A 27,362-nucleotide genomic window follows, 5' to 3' on the forward strand; every position below is an offset into this window, starting at 1 on the left:
TCTGGCTGGAAATCTCCCCTGCAATATGCCTTTAGCCGTTGTCCATTAACTTTAAATGTTCGACTGCCATCCTCGGTGATCAATTCCACTACACCATATGGAAATATTGCTTTGATGATGAAGGGACCGGACCAGCGTGATTTTAATTTTCCCAGGAAAAGCTGTAATCTCGAATTGAAGAGTAATACCTTTTGCCCGATTTAGAAGTTTCTAGCGCATATGCGTTTATCATGCCAGCGCTTGGTGCAATCTTTGTAAATCTTCGCATTCTCATATGCATTGACCCTCCATTCTTCTAGCTCGACTAGCTGCAGTTTTCGCGCTTCTCCTGCTTTCTTTAAATCAAAATTCAGTTTCTTGACCGCCCACAATGCTTTATACTTCAACTCCAAAGGCAGATGACATGCCTTGCCAAATATCAACGCATAGGGGGACATACCAATTGGTGTTTTAAATGTGGTCCGGTATGCCCACAACGCATCATCAAGCTTCATTGCCCAATCTTTTCGCGAAGAATTTACTACCTTCTCGAGTATCAACTTGATTTCTCTATTGGACACTTCGGCCTGACCATTTGTTTGCGGATGGTATGCGGTGGCCTCTTTGTGGAGGATATTGTACTTGTGCAGCTGCTCCTTGATATTTTGATTGACAAAGTGTGATCTTTCATCACTTATGATGCCACGGGGAGTGCCAAAACGGGTGAAAATATTTTTCTTCAGGAACTGGGAGACTACCGCCTCATCGCTTGCGGCGCATGCAGTTGCCTTTACCCACTTGGAGACATAGTCGACGGCTAATAAAATATAATGCTTGTCGTTTGAATGAAGGAATGGTCTCATGAAATCAATACCCCATACGTCAAATAGTTCCAGCTCCAAGATAGTATTCATTGGCATTGTGTTCTTCCATGAAATGTTGTCTGTGTGTTGACAACGATCACATTTCATTGTGTAGTCGGCAACATCCTTAAACAATGAAGGCCAAAAGAATCCACTTTGCAAAATCTTGGCTGCAGTACATTACCCTCCAAAGTGCCCTCCATATGGTGAATCGTGGCACTGTGACAATATGCGTTATTGAGCAGCATCTGGTACGCATAATCGAATGATTTGGTCTGCACCTTTTTTTATACATATTCGGCTCATCCCAATAATAGTGTCTGCATTCATTCTTGAGCTTCTTTCGTTGATGGTAGGTGTAATCTTCAGGGAATTGTTCATAAACCAAATAATTAACGATGTCCGCATACCAGGGCAATTCTTCTATGCGAAACAGCTGCTCATCCGGAAACACAGCACTCACTTCAGATTCATTGCGGTCAACCTCGGAATTTTCTAGTCTGGACAAGTGATCTGCAACTTGATTCTTTGTCCCCTTCCAATCAATTATCTCGATATCAAATTCTTGAAGGAGGAGAACCCATCTAATCAACCTCGGTTTTATGTCCTTCTTTGTCATCAAATATTTGATTGTCGAGTGATTAGTGTGAATGAGTACCTTGGTTCCCAATAGATATGCTCGGAATTTTTTCAATGCAAAAATCATAGCCAGGAGTTCTTTTTCAATGGTGGTATAATTGATTTGAGCAGGGTTCAGAGTTTTACTCGCATATGCGATGGGGTGCAAAATAGTTTTCTTTTTCTGCGTTAATGCGGCTCCCATCGCATACCTGCTTGCATCGCACATGATTTCGAATGGCAGTGTCCAATCCGGTGCAATCAAGATGGGCGCAGTAATCAATGCATCTTTTAAAACTTGGAATGCGTTGAGGCAATTGTTGTCAAATTCAAACCTTCTGTCCGCCTCTAACAACGCACTTAGTGGTCGTGCTATTTAGAAAAGTCCTTGACGAATCATCTGTAAAATCCAGCATGCCCTAAGAAGCTTCGCACAGCCTTCACATTGGTTGGAGATGGAAGCTTTTCAATTGCGTCGATATTTTATTTGTCCACCTCCAACCCTTCTCGGGAGACCTTGTGTCCCAACACTATACCCTCTTTCACCGTGAAGTGACATTTTTCCCAGTTGAGCACCAGGTTCGTCTCTTCACATCTTTTCAGAATTTTCTCCAAATTGGCCAGGCAGACTTCATAAGTGTTCCCATAAACGGAGAAGTCATCCATAAATATTTCTACTGAGCTGTCTCTTATACACATCTAGATGTGTATAAGAGACAGACATTGTGCATGGGGCTGACCCACGTGCTATCTGCAATGGGATAGATAATGCTCGCATCCAGCCACTTGATAATCTCCTTTTTGACGACCTTCTTCATCTTAGGGTTAAGTCTGCGTTGATTTTCAATAGTTGCTGTCATTCCGCCCTTCTTCGGCACACATTGCATGGGGCTGACCCACGTGCTATCTGCAATGGGATAGATAATGCTCGCATCCAGCCACTTGATAATCTCCTTTTTGACGACCTTCTTCATCTTAGGGTTAAGTCTACGTTGTTTCTCAATAGTGGCTTTGTGATCATCCTCGAGATGAATGTGGTGCATGCAGTACGCAGGGCTAATTCCTCTGATGTCAGCGAGCATCCAGCCAATTACTCGTACATGTTTCTTGAGAATGCTCATCAATGCATTCTCTTGTTCTTCATTGAGCACAGAGGAAATTATCACTGGTAGCTTCTCATGCTACCTCAGAAATGCGTACTTCAAATATGTTGGTAGGATCTTCAGTTCAAGTGTTGGTGGTTCCACGAGGGAAGGTTGCGTTGTTTTTCTTCCTTCTTTTGACTCTTCTTCTTGCATTGCGATAATTTCTTCTTTGTTTGTTTTTGCTACGATCGCATTGCAAGCAGCTACGGATGCGTTGGCATCCTCTTCTTCACACTCTTCATCAGACTTCTCTTCTTCAATCAAATTCAGGTCATCGTTAGAATCTTGTAGGTCTTCCTCATCCGGGAATTTCATGGCACGAATTATGTTAAATTTGAGCTTCTGTCCGTTTATGCTAAAAGTGATTTCTCCCTTGTGCACATCAATTTAAGCACGACCCGTTGATAAGAAAGGTCGCCCCAAAATGATGGGCACATCTTTGACGGCCTCATAGTCTAGAATGATGAAGTCAGCTGGCAAAATAAATTTATCAATCGTGATCATCACATCCTTCACCTTACATTCTGGATGAACCAATGACCTGTCAGCCAATTGGAGAGTCACTGATGTGGGCATGAGTTGTCTTACATTTAATTGTCGAAAGATTGACAACAGCATCAAATTTATGCTAGCCCCCAAGTCACATAGGGCTTGCCCAATATAGAGTCCTCCTATCGAGCAAGGAATAATAAAGCTCCTAGGATCGCTCATCTTCGGTGGAATAATAGATTTGGAACTTTGCGTTAATGCCACCATGGCAAATTTTTAGCACCTCTCCTCTTAGTTACCATGTCCTTCAGAAACTTGGCATAGGCAGGCATTTCCTCAATCGCTTCACTGAAAGGGATGTTAACATGTAGTTGCTTTAACATAGATAAGAAGCGTTGGTACTGTACCTCTTCTTTTTTCTTCTTCCTTAACCTCTGAGGGTAACTAGACTTTCACGATTTCTGTTTCATTTGACTTTGAGGACGACACAACCTCAGGTTTCACTACTTCATTCTCTCTTTCTTCTTATTGCATTACTGCAATCTCGGGCTCAGTTGCGATGGAAGTTGTTCTACTATGATTCTTCTTTTCTCCTTCCACAGTCCTTCCACTACGCAATGTCACAACCTGATATTGCTCCTTACCTGATCCCCCTAGGTTTCGTGGAAGCTCGGTTGAACTTGGCAACGCCCCTTGCGGTCTACTTTTTAGCTCATTCGCAATCTGGCCTATTTGCAATTCTAGGTTGCGGATGGACGTAGCCTGACTTTGAAGCACTGTCTCGTTTTTCTCTATATATTGCTTCAATAGGCTCTCTAGAGAAAAAGATTGCATTGGTTGTTGTGAGCTACTTGCTTGGTTGCTCTCTTGACCGTTGTTACATTGGAAGAATCCTGATGGCCCTTCTTTTTGCGCCACAGATTGAAAATTTTGTTGTTGATTCTTCCAAGCAAAATTAGGGTGGTTTCTCCATCCGGGGTTGTAAGTGTTTGAAATGGGATTATTCTTTACAAAATATACAGACTGTGGATTTTGCAGGCAATCTTTCATCACATGTCCATCACCGCAAGTCGCACACTTGCGGTGTTTTGACTTATTGTGTTAATTTGCCCACCTTGTGATCTTGGGCTGCTGATCACCATTCCTTGAATCAAATTCATCATTGCGGTCATTTAGTTTTGTAATGAAACAATGGCACCGTTATTTACATCAGAATCTTTGAGTCTCAATATCTGGTCATTCTCCCTCAAGTCTTCATGGTTCTTGGAGATACGGTCCAAAATATTCTTCGCCTCCTTGTAAGTTTTGTCAAGCAGACCACCAGCGGCTGCCACATTGGCAGCGGTCTGCGAAGCAGGATTCAAACTGTGATAGAAAATTTCCATTTGAAGGTAGTCTGGTAGCCCATTATGCAGACAATCTCGGACCAACCTTTTAAACATCGCCCAAGCATCGCTGAGCTATTCGTCCATATCTTGTTCAAAATTAGTAATAAGCTTTCTTCGTCTTGCGTTCTCAGTAGGTGGAAAATACTTTTTCATGAATTTCTCCACTACCTGCTCCCAAGAAGTAATCTCTCCTGGTTCGAGCGAATAAGCCCATTTCCTAGCCTGATCACAGAGAGAAAATGGGAACAACGTTAGTCGAACTTCTTTAGCAGAGATGTTAGGGAACAAAAAAGTATTGCAGATTTCAATATAATTTCGGAGGCGGGCGTACAAATCTTCGCCTCGCCTTCCTCCGAATTGACCTGCAGTCTGGATCATCTACAGCATCACCGGTTTCATCTCGAATCTGCTTCCATCGAGGGCAGGCCTTATGATTCCCGGAGAGAAATCAAAGAGATTTGGCGATGCATAGTCCCTAATGGGCCTATTGCGATCGTTTGCCAACAGAATCGGATTCGCCATGACATTATTATCATTTGGTGCTCCACATCCAGGCTGCTCCGCTATCTCTTCTTTATCAGATTGTGGTTGTTGTTGGCGGTCTCTTAGTCTCCTTCGAAATGTTCTCTCAATCTCCGGGTCATAGTTCGCCAAAGATTGAGAGTTCTGCAAAGAAATCACAAAAATTACCCTTAACAACTATTTTGTCGAAGTCCCCAGCAACAGCGCCAAAAACTTGATGCGTTATTTTATGAATGGAAATATGGGTGATATGCGTTGATGGATTACGTTGTGCACTTAAGTTTCTCCAGCAGAATTCAAGTGTAAATTTCTCTGAGTTTCCCGGTAAGTCCAGGGTCGAACACAGGGACTTGTGAAAATAGTTGCGTTGGTAATGTTTATGAAAACTTTGTGGTAACCAAGTAAATAAATAAAGTGTGGGTGTGTTGTTGCGTTGAAGAAAAAGCAGTAAATAGAAGCGGCGGATTTGAGACAGATAGTTGCATTGATAGATGCAATGAGTATGTGATGAACGGGTTGAGAAGATTTTTAGCTAGCGTTACTTGGGAATGTGTCAAACTTTGCGATCATGTTACAACCATGCACAGCAAGTCATTTCCCAATATAAATGCGATGCTCCTAAGTCTAGGACGCATGTGTTGAATGCAAAATGTCCATAGAGCTTATCCCTAAGTCTCCACCCTTGTCCTATGCGTTGATGCAAAATGCATGAAAGCAAGGTGACCGCATACAATCATATCTTATTGCTAAGATGCATGCGATGCGTTAATAACAAATGGTGCTCATTCCTAAGCACCTATCTCCCGTTTATGCATTATAATCTGGTTCTTCTAAACCTAGATTCTGACCTGACCTTCCCAAGTCTAGATCTTCTCTTTACACTACCCTCCCGAGTATCTCTAATAGACGAATGAAGCATACATAAACAAGATAATCGTAGAGAATGAAGATTCCCTCATTATGCTAGCTAACTACTTCTTAACCCATTCAACTAATTTAGCTACTCATGCATAAATGACAGAAAGTGAATAGATATAGGGAAAGAAATTCCATTGTTATAAATGAGTTGAGTACAAAATGACAATGGAAAGTAAGGTAGAGAGCCTGGTAGCAATTCCTTGTTGACCGAGGCTTTTTACACTGAATCTCTATTCTGATCTACAAATGTTCCCGCTTCGGTAGGCGTTGACCCTCTCTCTGTCTTGGAGCTTCCAGTGCTTTCCCAAGCTTACCGGAACGATCTATCGGCATACCTTCTTTTGTCTGTCCACTTTAAAATGGAAAAAAAACTATAGACAGAGGTGTGAACTTGTAATGTGATGAAGTAATCGACTGCTTAACCCCTTCTCTGAAGAATGCATTTGGTATTTATAGAGTTTCCATGGTGAAAGGCAGCTTCTCTCTTTCGGTTGTACAGATGGGACAGCTTTAATTCTTGATTGACGCATCAGATGATTGTTACTGATAAAGCTGAATGTACTTTGTGACAGTTATCGGTTGTCAACTTAATTTGGATCCGACTGTCATCAGCTTTCTATCCCATCGCTCTTAATTATCCTTTCATCCAGATGCGCCCACCATGTTGCGTTGACCAAGTTGCAGTGATTCTTCTTGGGCGAATGTTTGCGAGCACGATCAATGCAAAGTCTTGCAGTGAAGTTGCGGTCGACCAATGTATTCCTGTATTGCACTCTCTGCATTATGTTAACGCATTTTCTGCACAAAAATGTAAAGATCAACTGCTCTAATGCATTGGACGCATGCAACCGCAATATTATAGAATTTATGCTTAATGGACGCAATTTAACATATTTCATCAACGCAATCTAACATTGTTTAAGAACTTAACACTATGTTAACGTGCATTTCTGCCCGTTATCAACCACCAATACTAAATGCAGATTCATAAGCAACAGTAGTGACGGGAATGGCTAGAATATCTTTTGAAATTTGATACAAAACAGGATATTTCACTCCATTCAACTTCCACCATTGCAAAATGTTAAAATCATTCAACTGCGGTAGAAGACACTCATCCAAATAATGATCCAACTCTGATTTGACATTATCAACATCATTTTCAACATTATTAACAAACTCTTCAAACTTGAGATATCGATCTTTCCTATTAACAAGAGCAATTGAACTACTACTTGCATCTCGCCTTGAAGTCGAATAAGTACTAATTGTAGATGTAGAACGTTGAGGTTCTTCTATTGTTCTTGAATTTAAACTATAAAACTTCATCAAATCACAACACGTCTCTAACACGTTGATGACATGTAGAAATGCATGTCATCGTAGACCTTTTACTTAGAATTATGAAGGTTGTTAGGCAGAATATGCGTCGATCATGATAGGAATTCACAAGAATATGAGCTTACGTCGATCAGCATGTCAAATCTCAGCTAACCAGTTATTTTGCGTTAATTATGCATTCAATGTTCTATCTTTGTAGCTAATGCAGGAAATGAATGAAAACGCGGAAACCGGACCACCACATAGACGACTGCATGCGGAGAAACACTCCATCGCAAAGGCAAACGCATTGATTAACGCATGGATGTTGTGGTAATCAGCCATATGCGTCCATCGTATGGGAGTTGCGCTCGTCAAGCAAATGCGGTCATCGTGTAGAGTTGCGGTATTAAGCGAATGCGGTCATTGAATGATTACGACTATGCGACAATGCAACTAATTGGATCAACGCAAGGTACGTGGAATGAACGCATCAACGCATCTACCTCAAGAAAATCCAAAGATGGTTGTTGACATTTCACCCTGTCTCTTATACACATCTAGATGTGTATAAGAGACAGAAATAAGGTACGTGGAATGAACGCATCAACGCATCTACCTCAAGAAAATCCAAAGATGATGTTGACATTTCACCTACCACGCCGTCAATGGCAGAGGTTCAGAAAGGACGAACACGTCGAATGTCAGACTCAGAGCAGTACAATTAATGCTATCGGTGACCCAAGCTCTATAAATAGAGGCCGAAGAGCTAAAATTCAATCATCCGGAGAGTATCCCTCAACCAGGGACTTTCCCCGTGATCCAGACAAACTGCATGAGAAGATGGCTGAGAGTTCTTTGCCTCCTTCATCCATTTCGAGTGACGACCGAAGCCTTCGACTGGAGCTAGATCTCGAGAGAGTCATCTCCTCCACCCATCCATGGCACCACCAGTATCCTTGACGCACATCTGCTGGAAGCAAAGTTTTGCTTCCAGTTGGAAATTTCTTTTTCCTTTCTTTTTCTATATTGTAGTATGACATTTTTTAATTAAGAAATTAATACAATGTGTTTTCAATGCATTTCTCTATTCTTGCTTAGCATCTTTACTTTCATTGCAACACTTAGTGAGATTGCTTGGGTATTGCATACTTAGTCATGTGGATTAGGAATATGAAGCATGTAGCAACCCACTGAGAGGTGTGTGTTGTGCGAGTATGTGAGTAATCTTATTTGCTTAGTGTGAAGTTGTTGCAACAGTTGTCTATGGGCTAACGCATTGCTTGTCTATGAGTGAAGTCAGCAACAATCAACTGCCCAAGAGGGTAAGTGGTTGGACGCATGAAGCAAGGGCATTATTCACTAGGGATAGTAACAATATTAGGTTAGCAAAGTTTATGCGATTGTCTTGTATTATGTATGCTTCATTCGTCCATTAGGGATACTCGAGAGGGTAGTCTAAAGACAGGATCTAGGCTTGGGAAGGTTAGGTCAGAATCTAGGCTTGGAGAGCCAAATTAGAACACATAATACAAGAGATAGGCACTTAGGAATGAGCACTATTTGTTATTAACGCATCGCATACATCCTAGAGATGGGATATGATTGAATGCAGTCACCTTGCTTTCATGCATTTTGAATCATCGCATAGGACAAGAGTAGAGACTTAGGAATAAGCTCTATGGACACTTTGCGTTCAACACATGCATCCTAGAATTAGGAGCACTGCATTTCAAAATGACTTGCCGTGTATGGTTATAGCATGATTGAATGGATTGCGTTGACTAGGGTTGCCCTTGCGACCACTCTTAAGTTTTGCAATGAAAACATCTCCACATTTTATCTACTTTCCCATATATTTATTTCATGTCAAGGTTTGTCACATCTCTACCTTTCATGCATATTCTCATTGCGTCTTCTGTTAGATAGGAGTAGGAGTAGGATTAACTTAGCAACATCCCCTCCATTCTTTTATTTAAACCGCCGCATGCACATCACCACAAACATATAGCTACAAGTCCCTGTGTTTGACCTCGGATTACTCAAGAAACTTGCATCCATGTTATACTTGGCGTAAATGCAAGAAAACTTGTGGCAGGACACATGGTCATCGCATTCATTCGTTAATGCAAATGTCATTCTAACGCATGACCGTCGACGCATGACTATCAACGTATATCTGAGGAACATGCATCACATACTGCATCCAAGGGAAGTTGGTTGTCGAGTAAAATTGACTTCCAATTTCCCACCACCACACGTTTAATTTCAACAGTATGATGAGATCCATAGATTTGAGGAAAATAAAACTAGATCAATCTCATCTTAAATGTAGGATCTAATACTGTAGCTATTGCCAATACACCATGAATCCCACTCCAATATTTTTCAAACTTAGCAATCATTCTTGATGCCATTACTTGTACCTCCTCAACATCAGAGTTAAGCCACTTAGAAAGTTCCAACCAAATTTCACAAACTTCTTCAAAAAAGACATTGGAGGTTGGATAACTTGACCCAGAAAACAACTCAGTCATCAAGTAAAATGGTTCTAATCTATCACACATTTCTTTTGCAAAATTCCAATCAGTATCTGAAGGAAGACAAGTGTATAGTGGTTCACATTATTTTAAACGAGGAAAAACATCCTTGTATTCCAAAGCAGTTTTGAGCATCACAAAGGTTGAATTCCATCTTGTAACACAATCAAGATTGAGTTTTTTAGTGCATGGAATTTGTTGTTGACGAACTCCTTCTTCAAATTTTTGCTTCCTTTTTGGAGAAAGTGTCCAAAAATGAACAGTTCCTCTAATCTTCTCTATACCATCCAAAATCATAGCCAAACCATTTTTCACTATCAAATTCAAAATATGTGCATAACAATGAATGTGGAATAAACTTCTATGCAACCACATTGTCCTTAAATCTAACTTCCTTAATAAAATGTCAATCATCGCATCATTTGTTGAAAAATTATCTAGTGTTAAAGTGGATAATTTACGATCTATGTTCCAATAAAAAATACACTCCATTAATGCTTCAGAAAGTAACTGTCCCGTATGTGGATGTGGCACGTGTACAAACCTAGTATAGTAGTATTACGTAATAATATGTTAAAATGAAAACTACCAAATGAACAAAAAATACATAACAACGTAAAAGATTTAAATTACCTTCAAAGTCTGCTCTACAGGATCCATGAATCATCAATAAAATGTGCAATGATTGTCATGTATCCCTTCTTCTGACTAGACGCAGTCCACATGTCTGTAGTAAGAGCAACACTACTTCTATTGTTTTCCAAAAATTTTATTGTTTTAATTCTCTCTTCTTCATAAATTTTTATTATATCTCTCCTCATCGTGGTTCTTGAAATCATCTTAAACAGCGGTTGAACACCACTCAAAAACTTTCTAAATCCTTTGTGTTCAACCATGTTTATTGGATATTCATGTCAGATTGTAGCACAAGCAAGATCTCTTCTAGAAGCTTCATAATCAAAGAGGGTCGGATTTAGGACTACTTTTCCTTCATTGATTTTAGTGAGTCACACACGTGATTGCCTAATGTCTCTTTGTCTCCGTAAGGGACAAATTTTGAAATGGTCATGTAAATGCTTTGTCCCATTTTTAGATTCCCCTCCTAACTTTTTTTCACAATAATTACATATTGCTTTCATTGTGTCATTTATTTTTTTGTCTTTTATAATGATTCCATACTACTGACACCAACCTATTACTTTTTAGTACATCCTCATTATCATCGGTATCTAATGTAATAGGCGTAGATTGATCATTACCACTAGAAACACTGTTTATTGGGTTGATTCGCTCATGTTCATGGATGTTGGAGTTGAATCACCTTGTTCTAACTCATTATTATTCGATAGAGTCATTTTCAAAGTTCACCTACAAATAGTCAAATAGTAACATTCAAAGATCAAACATACCAAAATGTCAGACATATAAAAAAATCAATTTTGAATTTCTAACAGATCAGATTTCTAACCATTCAGAAATATCAAATCAAACATACCAAAAATCGTACATACATTCAGATTTATAACCATTTAGAAATACCAAAAATCAAAAAATAAAATAACCATAACTCATTTTATCTTTTAACAAATCAGATCTGAAAGTAATATTCAGATTTCGGAGTCTCGGACATACCTTGAGGGAGAGTCGGCAGATCAGACAGTAGATCTGACCGAGTGACTGTGAGGGAGAGCCGGTGGAGAGGGATTCAAGTGACTAAGCCAGCGGGTGAGTGACTCAGAAGAAGACGACCGGACGAGTGGGACGACCAGACGAGTGACACAGACAGAAATGATCGGACGACTGACGAGTGGGCGAGGAAGGACAACCGAATGAGTGGGAGAGCTGGTGGAGAGAGTAGGGACGAGAGTGGGCGAGGAAGTCGAAAGTTGGAGCCGAGAGGGAGAGCTCACACGGAGAGACGACCGGACCAGATGAATGGGAGAGCCGGCGAAGAGAGTAGGGAGAGGGACGTGGACGACAGTGGGTGAGGAAGTCGGAACTCGAAAGTCAGAGGCGCTGAGAGGGAGAGCTCACATGGACTATAGAGACACACACAAGTTGATGTGTTATTTTATGAAGTGGAATAATGGAATGAAATGTGGTGATGGAAATACGTTGAGCAACAAGTTTTCTCAACGGAATCCAAGTATAAACCCCGCTGAGTTTCCTGGTAAGTCCAGGGTCGAACTCAGGGACTAGGGAAGATAGTATGTGGTGATATTTCTCAGAAACTTTGCGGTAACCAGGAAATCAAATAAGTGTTTTGGTTTGTTGTTTGCGGTAATAAAATAAATGTATGTGGCGGATTTGAGAAAAGTTCAATTATGCGGTAGATACACTGAGTATATAGAGGAATGGGTTGAGAAGGTTTTTAGCTAGCGTTCTTGGGACTGCGTCAGACTATGCGATCATGCTACACTCATGCAACAGCAAATCATTTTTCAATGCAAATGCGGTGTTCCTAAGTCTAGGACACATGTGTTGAATGCAAAAATGTCCATAGAGCTTATTCCTAAGTCTCTACTTTTTTCCTATGCGATGATGCAAGATGCACACAAAGACAAGGTGACCGCACACAATCATATCCTATCTCTAAGATACATGCAATGCGTTAATAGCAAACAATGCTTATTCCTAAGCTTCTATCTCTTGATTATGTGTTCTAATCTGACTCTCCCGAGCCTTGATTCTAACCTGACTTTTCCAAGCCTAGATCCTATCCTTAGACTACCCTCCCGAGTATCTCTAATGGACGAATGATGCATACATAATACAAGATAATCGCATAGAATGAAGATCCCCAGTTAAACTAGCTAAGTGTTTCTCAACCCATTCGACAGATTTAGCTACTCATGCGTAATAAATAGAGAGTGAACAGATATAAAGAATTAAATTTCATTTCTATAGATGAGTTTAAGTATAAAATGTCAATGGAAGATAAGGATAGAGAGCCTAGTAGCAATCCCTTGCTTCCCAAGGCTTTTACACTGTCAACTTTATTCCGTTCAAAAGATATTCCTGCTTCCGCAGGAGCTAGCCCTCTCTCTGATCTTGAAGCTTCCGGCACTCTCCCAAGTTCACCGGAACGATCTATCGGCACAATCTCGCTTCTCTCGCTTCCGCTTTAAAATAAAAGAAAATCTAAGAACAAGGCTATTCTAACTATGGAAAAAATTTTCTAAGTATCTGAAATCCTTATACTACTGACCATTTAGGTTATCACTTAAGGCATGATCCACTTGTATGTCTCCACATACATGCTTAAGTTACAATGACAACCAGGGATCTTAGTTTATTGGTTTGTGATTAATGCAAATAAAATATCTCATATTTCATAGACAACAGTGAAAAAAATATTTCATATTATTACATCACAAGTGTTTGTTTATACAGGTGTTTACAAACTACAGGACTCTACCAGATTTAGGGCATCAACCCCAACAATCTCCCACTTGTCCTAAAGCGAATGGGTGTATAAGATAACAACAATTACAAAACAATAAACTAGGGCACTACGACCCAGTACAAAAATCTACCACTTGCTCTTGTCCAGCCACGGACGGTCCCGTAGACCCATGCTCTGAAGTTGACCCTAAAAAACTGTAGCTGTGAGAGTAGATATGTCCATTTAACCGGGGAATTTTTTTTCCCCATTTACATTTTAAGGCCAGGGACGAGGAATATATTCCCTGTCCTCGGCCCCGCCCCGAGTATATATATGTGTGTGTATATATATATATATATATTATAAAACCTAAAATTTCCTGCTGCCGCTGCCCCACCTCTACTCTAGCTCCAAATCTCGTGTGACTTGTGATAACGAGCAGAAATGCATGTTATTACAGTGCTAAATTATCTACAATGCAGGTTTGCGTTGATAAAATATATAAGATTGCGTCCAAAAAGCATTAAGTTTGTAACATGGCGGTTGCATGCGTTCATCGCATAGAAACAGTTAACTTTTGTATTTTTATGCAAATATGCATTGACGCAAGGTGGAAAGCGTGATCACAAGAAATCAACGGACGAGCGTAGCGTTACTGTAAGACTTAAAGGAGGGAAACCTTATCCTAGTGATACTACGGATACGACCCGCTTTGTAGATGTTACAAGTGTTGTAAAGTGCTACAGATGGTCTAATCCTGATCATTCATATGGAGACATGCGAACGGGGGTGTCCTATATAAAGGAGTTTGTATAAGACCGAACCACAAAGTGTTTAGTCTCATTATATAATGTCATTCATGACAAAGACTTTCATTTCACTAAGATGACCTGGTAGTATGACATTAATCCTGAGTGAGTTGGGAACTCCTGCCTATGAGGGTAGTCGTTTGATTTGCATGGGTGCAAGTGGCCAGATTGCTGACTCAAACCTACCACTTTGGGGATTCGTCTAATTAGGGAGCTGGGAACTCAGCTACATAAGATGGAATTCACTTCTTCCCCGAAGCAGGGGTAAGTAGATAGATTACTCCCTTAAGGGCTGATTCCGGGGCTTGAACGATGTGGCACCACACACTTTCTCATGGCCCGAGAGGTGTTCACTCATAGTAGCACTGTGATGTATTGTTCAATAGAGGAATCAGTGGTACTTAAGGACTTAGATATAACTACAGGGGCAAAACGGTAAATTAGCCCAACTATACTTACGAGCGATCTGTGAAGGGTTATCGTACTGTTGATTGGTTATATCCAATGGACATAGAAATATATTTTTAGTGAGAAGAGTGCAGTTGTCGGTCTTTTATGGAGTGCTCGGCAGTTAACGGATGGTGGATCTCGTGATTAAAAAGTTTAGTCAGTTATTCACGCACCGTTGGAGCTTCAAGCTACAAGTCCGTAAAGTCTTCTTGGTAGCTCAAATGGATACAAGTTAATAATCCATTTTTGGGTTAGTTTGAAGTGTTCAAATTAACAAGAGGGAGTTTGATTATATAGGATATAATTAAATTGGTTCAATTATATGTGATATAATTGATATGATATATGAGATACATTAATTGGAGGAATTGATATAAATGTGATTTATATTGAATAAAGGAGAAAAGAACTATAGTTTAAATATTATATATGATGTGATATTAAAACTATAGGTTATAAATATAAATATGATAAGTAAGTTATTATATTTATTTATAATTAAACAATTATATGATAAGTGTGGGTGGTTTTTCCTTCAACCGTACATGAAGTGGGAGGTTATGTTCAATTTTAATAACTATAGGATAAAAGGAAATAGTTTTCATTTTTGTTAAGAGATCACTTCATTAGTAAATTATCGGATCGTTTACTCATGAGAGCCTACATGATAGCCCTCACGAGAGACTAAACAATGAGAAATTTACTAAACGATCATGTATAGTAGGAGACTAAACGATCGTGTAGAGCTAGATTTACTAAACGATCGTGTAAACGATCTAGCGAGAGACTAAGCGGTCGTATAAGTGGCTGAGCAAGAGACTAAGAGATCTTGTAGACGATTCTCACGAGAGCAAGATTTACTAAACAATCAAGTATCCTCTGTCTATGCGACAGACATTCTCCCACTTGGTCGTGTAGTTCGGTCTTTGTATTCCTCATTCCCTCTACCAAATTCACACAAAGCCTACACCTCTTGAATTCTCACTCCGAGAATACCAAGGTTGCCGAGTGGTTGTATCGAAGGATTCTTGTTCGAGAAGCAGTTTGTTCGTGATTTGAGCGACAGCGAGAGATTGGCTAGACGATTGTTGCAACAACGAGAGATTATTGTTCCAGTAATCACAAGAGCGAGAGAATTACAGAAGAAATGTACTTCAAAAGTATGTCTCTCGTTTCTTTTGTTTTTAATTATGAAAGCATGTTGTAATTTATTCTGAAATGCATAGCTGTTTTGTATGATTGTGAATGTGTTTAATTCTTGCACAATGGGTTTGGAAATATCTTACTTCCACTCATAGTTTCTCTTGAATACAATTTTCTTCAATTGTACCCTAGCGTCACGAAGCTATGGGAACTTTCGTTCGCCTCACGTCGAAGCATCGAGGCGCTAGGGTACAGCGTTGCAACGCTGCTATATAGAAAGCTTCATTACAACGTGTTTCTGCTCTGATTTTCCTCTGTTTTGGCTCGAAAACCTCCAAATCTTTGCCGGAAAGCATCACGAACGATCCAGACCTAACAAATTATAGACTCGATTGCAATTACACCCAAAAACAAAAAGGCTCTTACATACCGAATTGTAAAATTAAAACAGTAAACTAAAGCCAATTCCGATGAAAACATCCAAAAATGCGTAATCAAACGTTCATCACATAAATGCACAGGAAAACAAAAATCCCATCATAACTCTAAATTAATTTCAACAATAATAAAAAATTGAACTTAAAACGTCCACTCTAATACCAATTGAAGTTTTTGAAAATCCTACGGAAGCATGGTCGGATCCCAATTTCATTTATTTTTAAAAAATAAAATAATTTAGAGACAGAAACAAAGTATGCATTAAAAAAATTAGAATGTTTTAATATAAAAACAAGAAAAGAGGAGCAGAATTAGGGTTAAGATAACAATTACCCTTGTAGTGACAAAATCTTTAGGAATTCCTCTCAAATTGATGATCTCAACGAACTCTCCAAAGTCTCCTTGGATAATGAACACACCAAAAAGACAGCAACCAAAATCTAATTTGGTTGATACCACCACAACGGAAACCACTGTATTCTCCTTTGAGTGAGAATCAAAGAGGGAGTTTACGGGCTTCTCTTAATTTTTGGGAGACAGCAGATTTTTTTTTTTTTTAGAGTGATTTTGAGAGGGAGAATTTCTTTACAAAGGATTGCATGGGAGAGGATAATCGTTATGTGTTAACAAGGAAGAAGACGACCTCTCTCAACTACCCACTTCCACAATTTTTAAGAGAATTAAAGGCGAAGTTATAATAACTCCCTCCCTTTTAAAATTAAAATTAAATTAAAACTAACTTTAATTTAACTAATATAATATAATTATATAATAACTAACTTATCATATAATATATATTATACTATATGTCATATCTAATATAACATATAACTTATAGTTTATATTATATCATATATAGCATAACTTGTAACTTGAAATTCTCTCATTAAATCTATAGAATTTAATATAAATTAAATTCATACTAAATTTAATCTATAGTTTTTATATGAATCCAATTTATATAATTAATATTTGAATCATATAAAATATTTATTTTCTCTCAAATTAATCTTTATATTATAATGTATAAAACACATTATATTAATTATATCACATAAAATTAATTTATATTAATTATATCACATATAATTAATTTTCTCAATTAATTTGAACAATTTGAATTAATCCAAAATTAGTTGAGCTACCGAGGGGACCTTATGAACCTATAGATTGAAGCTCCAGTGGTACTTGGATAATTAATTAAATTGTTTAATTAAGTTACCCAACTTTCATTAACTGTCGGTCACTCCACTGAAGACTGATAGCTACACTCTTCCACCATAGATATATTTCTATATCCATTGGATATAACCATCAACGGTACGATGACCCTTCACAAATTACTCGTAAGTACAGCTGGACCAAAATTACCATGTTACCCCTGTAGTTACATCTAACTCCTTAAGTACCACTGATTCCTCTAATGAACAATAAGTCATAGTCCAACTATGACCAAACTCTTTTCAGGGCAGGAGAGGGTGTGGCGCTACGTTGTTCATTCAAGCCCCGAAATCAACCTTTAAGAGAGCAATTTTTCTACTTACTCTAACTATATAGAATGAGTGAATTTCTTCTTGTGTAGTTGCGTTCCCAGCTCCCTAATCAGACGAGTCCCCAAAGTGGTAGGCATATTGAGTTAGCAAGTTCACCACTATCACCCATGCAGATCAAAGAACTGCCTCCATTGGCAGGAGTTCATAACTCACTTAGGATCCAGGTCAAGACACCTATGGTCATCCTAGTGTAATGTAAGTCTCTTCTATCGGTGGTGTTATATAGTGAGACTATTAATTTCATGGTCCGGTCTTATACAAAATCGTTGTATAAAACACCCCCCGCTCATGTGTCTCCACATGAATGATCAAGATCATATCATTTATAACACTTTACAATAATTGTAACAACTACAAAGTGGGTTGTATTCGTGGTGTCACTAGGATAAAGTACTCAGCCTTATCCATATACTACAAATCGTTTAAGTTATCACTTAAACATGATTCACTTACATATCTCCACATACATGTTTAATTTACAGAAGATAACATTTGATTTTAGTTTATTGATTTTGTGGGTTAGTGCTACTAAATGTCAAGTAAAATGCCTCATATTTATTAGATAAATAAATTGTTTATACATTACAATTATAAACTACAGGACCCACGAGATTTTGGACATCAATCCCAACAGTTAGTTTATTAACATAGTGCTAATTGCAGGGACCAAAATAATCACTTTTTAAGAGTTTGAGAACTAGATAGACGTTTTGAAAGTTTAATGACTAAAATGAACAAAAACTCAAAGTTGAGGGACCAAAATAGGATTTAAATAATTAGATATGTTTATTGATACTAGTCACTAGTATTGATTACTGATCATGATTATTGATATGAGATGAATATAGATCTAGAAAGATGATAAATGAAGGAAAATTAGTCAAAATTCAAAAAAATAGTGCGAGTCTACATTTTTTAGAATGAGGCCCACGGTTTACTTCCATTACAAAGTGAAATAAACGCAATAAATTTAAAAATAATAATAATAAAAGAAAATCTAGATGTTTTAATTTAGGTGAAATACAAATTTGAATAAGTAAATAAAATTAAAAGAAAGCATTAAGTAAATTTTTTTTAAAAAAAAAATACATTTTAAATTTTGTAGCATGTTAGTTAAATTGATGATCATAAATCTTAGAGGTCATTTTGGTAATCACGTGTATTTTATTTCCATTCTAAATAAAAGTAAACAACTATAAATGGATTTTTAATTAGGGTTTTAGCTAATTTCCATTACGAATAAGTGAACAATATCAATCGGAAATACAATTACAATTTTCCAAAATTTTCATGAAAATTAGAAGCCATTGTTATATGGTTAGGTAAGCTTTTCAAATTTCAATATCCTCATTCTGCCTAACTCTTTAAAGAGGAATTATGCATGCACCACCTTCTCATACCTACTTTCTTCATTCCACCTTCCAATATTGTAAGACCTACACGGATAACTTTAATTGATTCATGTGGCCTCACCTTGTCAATAAATAGATGACACATTTTATAACCAAATTAAGTACATTTGCAAATATAGCAATCAGGCCTAAGTATTAACTCGCACAATACAAAAAGAATTTACAATTATAACAAAATTTAGATTCAGCTTTCAAAGTCTATCATTGATAATATCATTAACTTTATCAAAGATAAAGTCTGTCACTAATAGATTTTATTATATTTACAATTCTTTAAATATATTGTTATACACTCAATTATTAACTAAAAGTGCTATCAATTGAAATTATCCATTGAATTATGTGTATGAAACCTCTAACGTTTAAAATTATTTTGTTTCTGTATTTTTGCCTTCAGTTTACTTTAACTTCAATGTCCTTAAAATATTAATTTTTATCTCTACTTTTAAAACAACGGTTTTAGTCTTAGTATTTTTAAAAACCGACCATTATAATTTCTTCATTTCTCATTCTCCTTGTCAAAGTTTTAGCATGATACCTCGTTCACTAAAACTAATAAATCTAGCCCTTAAAAAACAAATAGGTTATAAGTAAAGAAGATTCTAATGAAATGCAAGTTATCAACCATTGTTGTTTGGCTACTAGCTCATTTAAAGGTGTTTGGAATACATTTTGAAGTGTTTAGTTTAAAAAATAAATAATTTTTAAAAGAATTAAAGCATTTGACAACCGTTTAGTATAATTTATACAATTTTAATCAAAAGTGTTTAAATAAAAATAATTTTTTTAAAAAAAAAATATTTAAACGGACGCTTAGTTAACAAGTGAGATAAAAGTTGTGGATAAATTGGAACTGAGAATGAAGAGAAGCGGCTAATTTAATATTTAAGCACACTAAATTCACAAATGCATTACAATTGGCTAACTGATTCCACAAATGAAGTAGAAAAATAAGAAACTGGAGAAGAAAAAACTCACTCGTACAGTATAACACACATCCAAATCAACATTTACATCTGCCAAATCATTAAGTCCCCCTCTCTCTCAACTTCCCTTTCGTATTTTGCACATATAAACTTTAATGTGGAAGCTGAATCACAAACCCTTAAACCTCAACATATCCCACTTCAAACCCATAAAATTAGACTCTAAAATTCGTTTTTCTTCAATCAATTTTTTTTTTTTTTCCTTTTTCATTTAACATCTAAATCTGTTTCCAAGTTTATTAATGATCACGTGTTTCTCGGTTGTCAGCCGTCAAGTTGCCGCTGCTGCTGCTCCCTCCGACACGATTTTCGCCACCTCTTGCTGCCAAGGCAACAACTTCAGGCGACATGTCCCAGCTTCCGCTTTTCCTTCCCCAACTGGATCGCCGAGGATGTAATCCACCACGTTCGTTACCTTCTTCAACAGCAACTCTAATATCTGGAGATACTTCGCCAAGTTCACCTTCTTTTATGTTCAACCGCTCGCTGATCTGAGGTTGTCCATCAAACGGATCTGCTCCAGAATTCATGTCTCCCCATACTGTTTTCCTTCCCATTTCAATGTCCTCTACCCCTTTTCCTACATTTGGACTCATAAAACCACTGGTTCCGAGTCGAGTCGGAGGTAGAACAGGCTCTTTAGGCACGGTCGCTCTGAAGTTGTTCTTGGATGCAGGAATGCTGGAGCAAAAGATCTCCTTGAAGTTGTCCAACACTCCTTTGTTATATGGGTTGGCTCTTCGATCATAACGATATCTAAAATTCTCATAGGTAGTCTGCAAATTAAGCCAGCTCAAATTGATCAAGAATGAGAATGTGATCGTTTTCGTGAGTTCTAATAAATTTTGTTTAGAAGTTGTGGATGATGCTCACCTGGTTTGTACTGATGAGATATAAATGGAAGGCAGTAAGGCCACCAACGAACCACATTGAGATGAAAGTGTAAACAATTAGCACAATGGAGGCAGGAGTCTTGATCATCGCTTTCCATATGGATGTTTCCTCTGCTGACATAATCCTCCTGATGTATACCCAGCAGAATGAAAACACGTATATGCAAAGAAGGGTTGTTGAGAAGACGAACATGAAGAAGAACCTATAGTTTCTCTGCATCAAATATTAGTTAAAACACATCAATAAGCAGAAAGAGTTCAAGAAGAAGAAAAACAAGACCCACGAACTCCAAGTTAGAGACTAAGAAAAACTCAAAAATAGAAATATTGACAAGATATTGACAAGATGAACCTGAATATAAGGTTTTAAAGAAATGAACACTTACCAGACCAATACACTGCCCGACCCAAGGACAATGATGATCAAATCTTTCCACGCAGTTATTGCAGATTGAACAGTGTGAGCAGCGAGGAGGTCTATAAAGCATGCATGTGTCACAATACTTGATCTTAACAGTGATACCATTGACCTCTACTTCCTTGATACGAGGCAATCGTAATTGAGGAGTTTGTGCAGATCCAGTATCAACACTACCTTCATAGGCTTCAGGTTCAGGTGGGTGTGCATTCCGAGGAATTATTCCAGGATCTCTTCCCGAGGTAAGCAACAAGAGGACTAAAATCTAGAATAAAGCATATAATTATAATCTCAACAGCTCAAGAAACAACGCATCAAGAGCAGAGCAAATACCAACAACAGTAGAACAAATAATTGTGGTTACTATTGTATGTTGAAAATGTCCAACACTCCCATGTTCATAATGGTCAATGTGACGATTACCATAAAACTGAGATAATGACTCAACCATTAATCCTCAGTGGCTAAAAAGCATCTATCTAGTATCGTACATGCTATACACTTCTAATTCATCAAATTTCCAGGTATAAATAATCCTTAAGTTACATTTTTTTTATATAGGGACGCCCTTACTCAAGTGTCCAAACTTGTAGGAGAGTTATAAGTCACTCTTATAATCCAGTTTACTACCCTCTCCTAAGTCAGCAGATAGAAAAAATTCACTAGAACAACAGCCAACAGATGATCATCCTGTTACAATAACGTGACAAGCAAGTCGGCTAAAGTTTGTTTGAACAGTCCATTCAAGCTTGACCTTGAGAACTACCATCAACCAAAATATGCTTGTCTGATATGTAGGGATTGAAGGATTTCTTGGAGAATTTAAGGCATCAAAAAATTATTTGAATTGGAAGAACTATGTTTTCTTTGTCTAAGCCAATTGAGATATACTATCAAATAAGTGTAAAGTTCTCAATAAGATGGAGACAGATGGTATCACAACTTGTAGAAAGCCATTAGTTAAGCTAACAAATTTATGTTGCACAAAAAGCATTCCAAAATAAAATCCACAGGGAAACAACATGCAAGTTGGACTGAAAGAATATTATGGAGGAACATAGCGCTTAATTTCTGTATGAAGTTAGAAGGATGGAACTCACAAAGACTGTAAATGCAACAGCAACAACCATTATCGATATTCCCCAATCACCAGAAAAGTCATCCATCAGCTTCTTGGCAACAAATACACAGAAAATGGAAACAGGAGCAACAATAAGAAATATTGTCAGCGCCAATGACCTAACATCTGGTCCAAAAATGAACCTTCCTTGGAGGAAGAAAATCTACAAAACGAGAGACAGAAACAGACTATTAAACAACTCCCAAGAGTACAAATGCAGTTCCTATTATGACCCATGCTGATGGTTAAAATGACAAAGAAGATGAAAGTACATCCATAGCCAATGAGCGTACAGCAGATCACTAATCTATTGTGGATAGTACCTGCTTCGTGGTGAAGATAATGAATGCAAGTTATGGAATTGGGGAAACAATGCTTGTAAATTGTGACAACAGACCATGGGACATTACAGGTTGCGACTTTATCAAACTATCCATATTTTCAAGATTGTAAGAAAAAAAAAAAAAAAAAAAAAAAAAAAAAAAAAAAAATTAATGCATGTACTAGGTCATCTTTACCATTTCACCACAAATATTAAGATATTATAACAAATGAGCTGATAGTCAGCTTATGTTCTTACATATATATTAAGATATTATAACAAATGAGCTGAGCTGATAGCCAGCTTATTTTCTTACACATATGTAACCACAAGAAATATGTCATTAGCGAGGAAGAAAACCTCCAAAGGAAAGTAGTTGCACAATTGAGAAGCCTTTACAGGCTGGATATTTGTTTCTGAACTATCTTCTGTTTGAAGCTAGATTTTTGTTTTCTAAACCTCCTTGTTTTGCAGTTAGACTTAATCTTGTTAATTGTACTACTATCGATCATATACAAAACGAATCCATTAACTTAGTATACTGGTGTGGTTCTGTAAAGCTTATAAATGTTAAGGCAAAAGCTGCACAGTGTTTAGACATCCCTCTGAATTTCTCTATAGCAGATTCTTCATGGTATAGACAAGATTTGAGAGAAACCAGAAAAAAAATGCTAACATGAAGACGACAACAAGAAGCGGATTTAAGCAAACACAAAGCACAAAAAGAAAAAAAACAAAACAAGAAATGAAGGAGTAATGTAAAGCAAAAAAGAAAGAGAGATGAAAATTAGGACTCACATTGCTTCCTTTCCAAGCTTGGTAGACTCGTAAATCAGTAGAACCGCTAGAGGATCCAGAAAGCGGATCCGATCGCTGCGGTGGAGGAACCACATACATCTCTATTTTTCTTTTCGTTAATCCTATGAACTTTGTGTTTCTCGAACCGCTCAACTCTCTCAGCTTAACGGGAGATCCTACAAAACAAACTAAAAACAACATAAGCCACTCCAGAAAGCGAACAGCGCATCAGATCAAAGAAATAACAAAAAGGAAAGAAGGAGAAAGAAGGAGCTGAAGTAGTCGGCGCGAAATATCCGGCGGCCAGAAGCGAAAGCCGGCAGTTACAGAAGCAAATCTGAAAAGGAAAAAAGAAAAATCCTTACCGGTGAGATTGCCGTCGAGCTGAGAGAGGGTTAATCGGAGTAGGGGGAGGAGGAAATGAGGGGTTTGGACATTGAAAAATCAAGGGTTTCTATTTTCTCTCTCTAAAATCTCTCTGCTATGGCCTGCTTTTTGGTGGGAGGAGAAGAAGAGGAGGAGAAGAGAGAGAGAGAGAGGGAAAAAATTGTACGAGTGATTACTTTACAGTGCGAAATGGAGACGTGTCGTATTTTGATTGGATCACTCAAAGTTGGCCGGTTTTTATCGAACCCGGTTGGTTCGCTTTGGATTCGGTTGAACCGGAGATTGAGCTCAAATTCCACCCATGTGGGGTGTCTTCATTTGAACAAGTCTGTTTCTTTTTTTCTTCCCAAATGCAAACTAATAATAAACTACACCAACTGCGCCGTTAGCTGCATTTAATATTTAAAATTATCAAAATACGTTTTTTCTGCAACAAAAAGAAAAAAGAAAAAACTATTCATAATCTCCAAATATATATATAATATATATAAAAGGAAAAAAGAAAGAAGGAAATAATTATTCACATCTTTTCATTTGGGCCCTTCACAAATTTCACTTTTGCAGTGGAGATTTTCACGTCAGACCTTTAATAAATTGATAACATTTTTTTAATCTTTATTTGATAATTATTTGATATAAACTCTATTCTACATCTGAATAATTTTATTATATGGTTGGATTTCTATTAATATTTTTAAAAATAAACTAAATTTTGAAAATTAGGTTTCGTTTTATAATCATTTGGTTTTTATTTTTTATTTTTTATTTTTTTCTTGAAAATTAAGTTTATTTCATCCACCTTTCTAACAATGATTTACATTTTTTAAGTACAATAATTGAATTTTTGGCCAAATTCTAAAACAATAACAACTTTTTTAAAGCTATTTTTCTTATTTCTCAAATTTTGGCTTGATTTTTTAAACTATTGCTGAAAAGTAAATAACAAAGGAAGAAATTTGGAGATAGAAGTAGTGTTCATAGGCTTAATTTTTAAAAACAAAACAAAAGCAAAAACAAAATGGTTACCAAACGAAACGTAAATGAATGGCTTTAAAAAAATTGTTTTTGTTTTCTTTTTTATTAAAAAAAATGATTCTATTAGAAAAGTAAAACTATAACAAGATAAGTAGATATAAAACAATTATAAATTTCAAAAACAAAAATCAAAATGGTCATTAAACAGAATCTTAATTATTGAGTTGTGTTCGCAATGACACATAAAAAATTGTTATTGTTTTCATCGTTAACTTTTCAATAACTATTTGTTATAAATTTATCTTTTGTTGTTAATAATACTTTTTTAGTGTGTCAATATACGACAATAGGGATTCAAAGCTGCAATAGCAACAAGTTTGGAAGTGATTCTAAAATGGTTAAAATCATTTTTGTCATTTTCAAAATCACTCAAAAATATTTTTATTCATTCAAAATCGATTTTAAAAGTATGAAAAATGTGTTTAAAAGTATAAATTAAACATTAAATTCATTTTAGTGACTAAAAAATTGTTTTAAAGAGATTTTAAATCCGACGAAAAATAATTTTAATTATTTTAATATATCTCTCAAACATGCATCAAATATGTGTTTGATTAGTGATTTGAAAACATAATTTTGATAACAACGCATTCAACAATAGTAATAAAAAATATATATATGTCATAGTTTCAGTGGTTTTAAATGTGTTACAGAAGATTTAAGTCTTTCTTTTATATTTATTTAGACTCTATTTGGTAGTCATTTGATTTTGTATTTTTAGTTTTTGAAAATTAAGGCTATAAACATCTCTTTCACCTCTAAATTTGTTGCTTTGTTAACTATTTTTTCTTATATTTTTTAAAACTGGGTAAAATTCTGAAAACTAAGAAAAGTAGTTCTTCCACTTGTTTTTATTTTTAAAATTTGATTAAAAGTTCAACTCTTGTATTTAAGAAAAATACAAATCATCAATCATCATAAGAAAATAAGAGGAAATAAGCTTAATTTTCGAAACCCAAAAACAAAAAATGAAATGGTTATTAAACGGGGCTTTATTTTTTTTTGTTTTTTAAAATTAAGTTTATACTATTCCCACCAATGAATTTATTTGTTATTTTATCTACTTTTTCATAATGTTTCAAAATTCTTTTAAAAACTAAATATATATATATATATATATATTTGTAAAAGGTTATATATATATTTGTAAAAGGTTGTTTCTGTGCTTGTTAAATAAAAATTAAAATGTTAAATTGTGAACTTCTTAGCATCTACATCAAGCCATATATGTGACGTTTATAATATATAGTTTTGCTTTATAAAACCCAAGTAAAGAAAGTGAAATTTAATATAATTTCTTTGAAAGAAGGTGGTTGGAGAAAATGGAGGGAATTTACATATATGTTTTATTTGGGGGAAAAAGTCAGCGGTCAACAATTCAAATGAATGTTTACACCATGCTTATTAACCCTTTATTAGTTTTAGAAATTATTGGACAATGACAAAATATGAATAATAGTCTTTTAGTTTTTTTTTTCTTTAATTTAATGTTTATGGATTGAGTTTAGATTTAATTTAGTTCTTATGAATTTTTATGATTTCAATTTAGTTTGATTCATTTTCAATTTGATTTTATATTTTTGAATTTCATATGTATAATTTGGTGTAAACATTCCAAATTATCTCACTAAATTTTTTGGTTTGTTAACAAACCAAAAGACATCTCTTCTTTCTCTTTTTAACTTTTTTTTTTTTTACTTGACTTAAAACATGATATAATTAATCGAGTCACACAAATTTATTGCCACATAAAAAATATGTCATATACTCAACATAATAACAACTTATAACAATAGGAAAAATTTGTGAAATGTTTAGCAAAGCTTAAGATAGAATTAGGATCTTCTTCCAGCCACACGCCAAAAAGACTACTCCTCTAAACATTTTTAGCAATAAAAGCAACTAGCACATTGCATCCATGGTTAACATGCACAAAAACCACACTCTCCAATCACTTTGAGAGGGCCCAAATTTCCTCCAACCAATAATTAATCTCTCTCATCCACTCTACTTTCCTCAAAAGTAAATTGATAGTTTGTAGACAATCAGACTCAACAACCAACTTAATATGATGATTGAAAGATCTGGCTAAACGAACACCTTCAAGAACAACGAGAATTTCTGCTAGTAAAGCAGGATAACAACGTCAAGGTGAGTCACAGAACAGCTACTACTAAGCCGCACAAGTCTCGAATAACAACTCTAATCCTTAATTCAAAAGAAAAAATCTCCCAAGCAGTATCAACATTAACTTAAAACCAACCAATGTGAGGAGAAAAGCCAATGTAGAATGCAATAGCAAGGCTTCCTAACAAGACCTTTCAAAGTCATAGTTCTTCTTGCCCAAGTTATGGCAAACTCATCTTTATACTTCAAAATCTAGTTGCACCTCAAGTTTAAGAGAGGAATTAGAATTTTCTTGATTGATCGC

General features: G+C 36.4%; 1 protein-coding gene across 2 annotated transcripts; it reads right to left on the reverse strand.

Moving 5' to 3' along the window:
* Window positions 1-19,849: 19,849 nt before the first annotated feature.
* LOC120069689 (probable protein S-acyltransferase 7) lies at window positions 19,850-24,038 on the reverse strand. 2 transcript variants are annotated; one of them, XM_039021471.1, is made up of 6 exons: window positions 23,875-24,038; window positions 23,510-23,697; window positions 22,370-22,552; window positions 21,238-21,534; window positions 20,832-21,065; window positions 19,850-20,734 (listed from the first exon to the last, which is right to left on the reverse strand). In XM_039021471.1, the coding sequence occupies exons 2-6, from the start codon at window positions 23,606-23,608 to the stop codon at window positions 20,198-20,200; spliced, it is 1,350 nt and encodes a 449-aa protein (XP_038877399.1). In that variant the 5' UTR covers window positions 23,609-23,697; window positions 23,875-24,038; the 3' UTR covers window positions 19,850-20,197. The 2 variants fall into 2 exon arrangements, with proteins under 2 accessions (XP_038877399.1, XP_038877398.1); XM_039021470.1 differs by having other exon boundaries at window positions 23,510-23,685; window positions 23,875-24,037.
* Window positions 24,039-27,362: the final 3,324 nt, after the last annotated feature.

This window comes from Benincasa hispida, unplaced genomic scaffold (assembly GCF_009727055.1).
Source record: "Benincasa hispida cultivar B227 unplaced genomic scaffold, ASM972705v1 Contig548, whole genome shotgun sequence".
Taxonomy (NCBI): domain Eukaryota; kingdom Viridiplantae; phylum Streptophyta; class Magnoliopsida; order Cucurbitales; family Cucurbitaceae; genus Benincasa; species Benincasa hispida.

Coding starts and splice junctions, on each gene's coding strand:
- LOC120069689 (XM_039021471.1), bottom strand. CDS start 23,608: ATGTATGTGGTTCCTCCACCGCAGCGATCGGATCCGCTTTCTGGATCC. Junction 22,553..23,509: donor AAGCTTGGAAAGGAAGCAAT/GTGAGTCCTAAT, acceptor CTCGTTTTGTAG/ATTTTCTTCCTCCAAGGAAG. Junction 21,066..21,237: donor TCGGGCAGTGTATTGGTCTG/GTAAGTGTTCAT, acceptor TATTTGATGCAG/AGAAACTATAGGTTCTTCTT.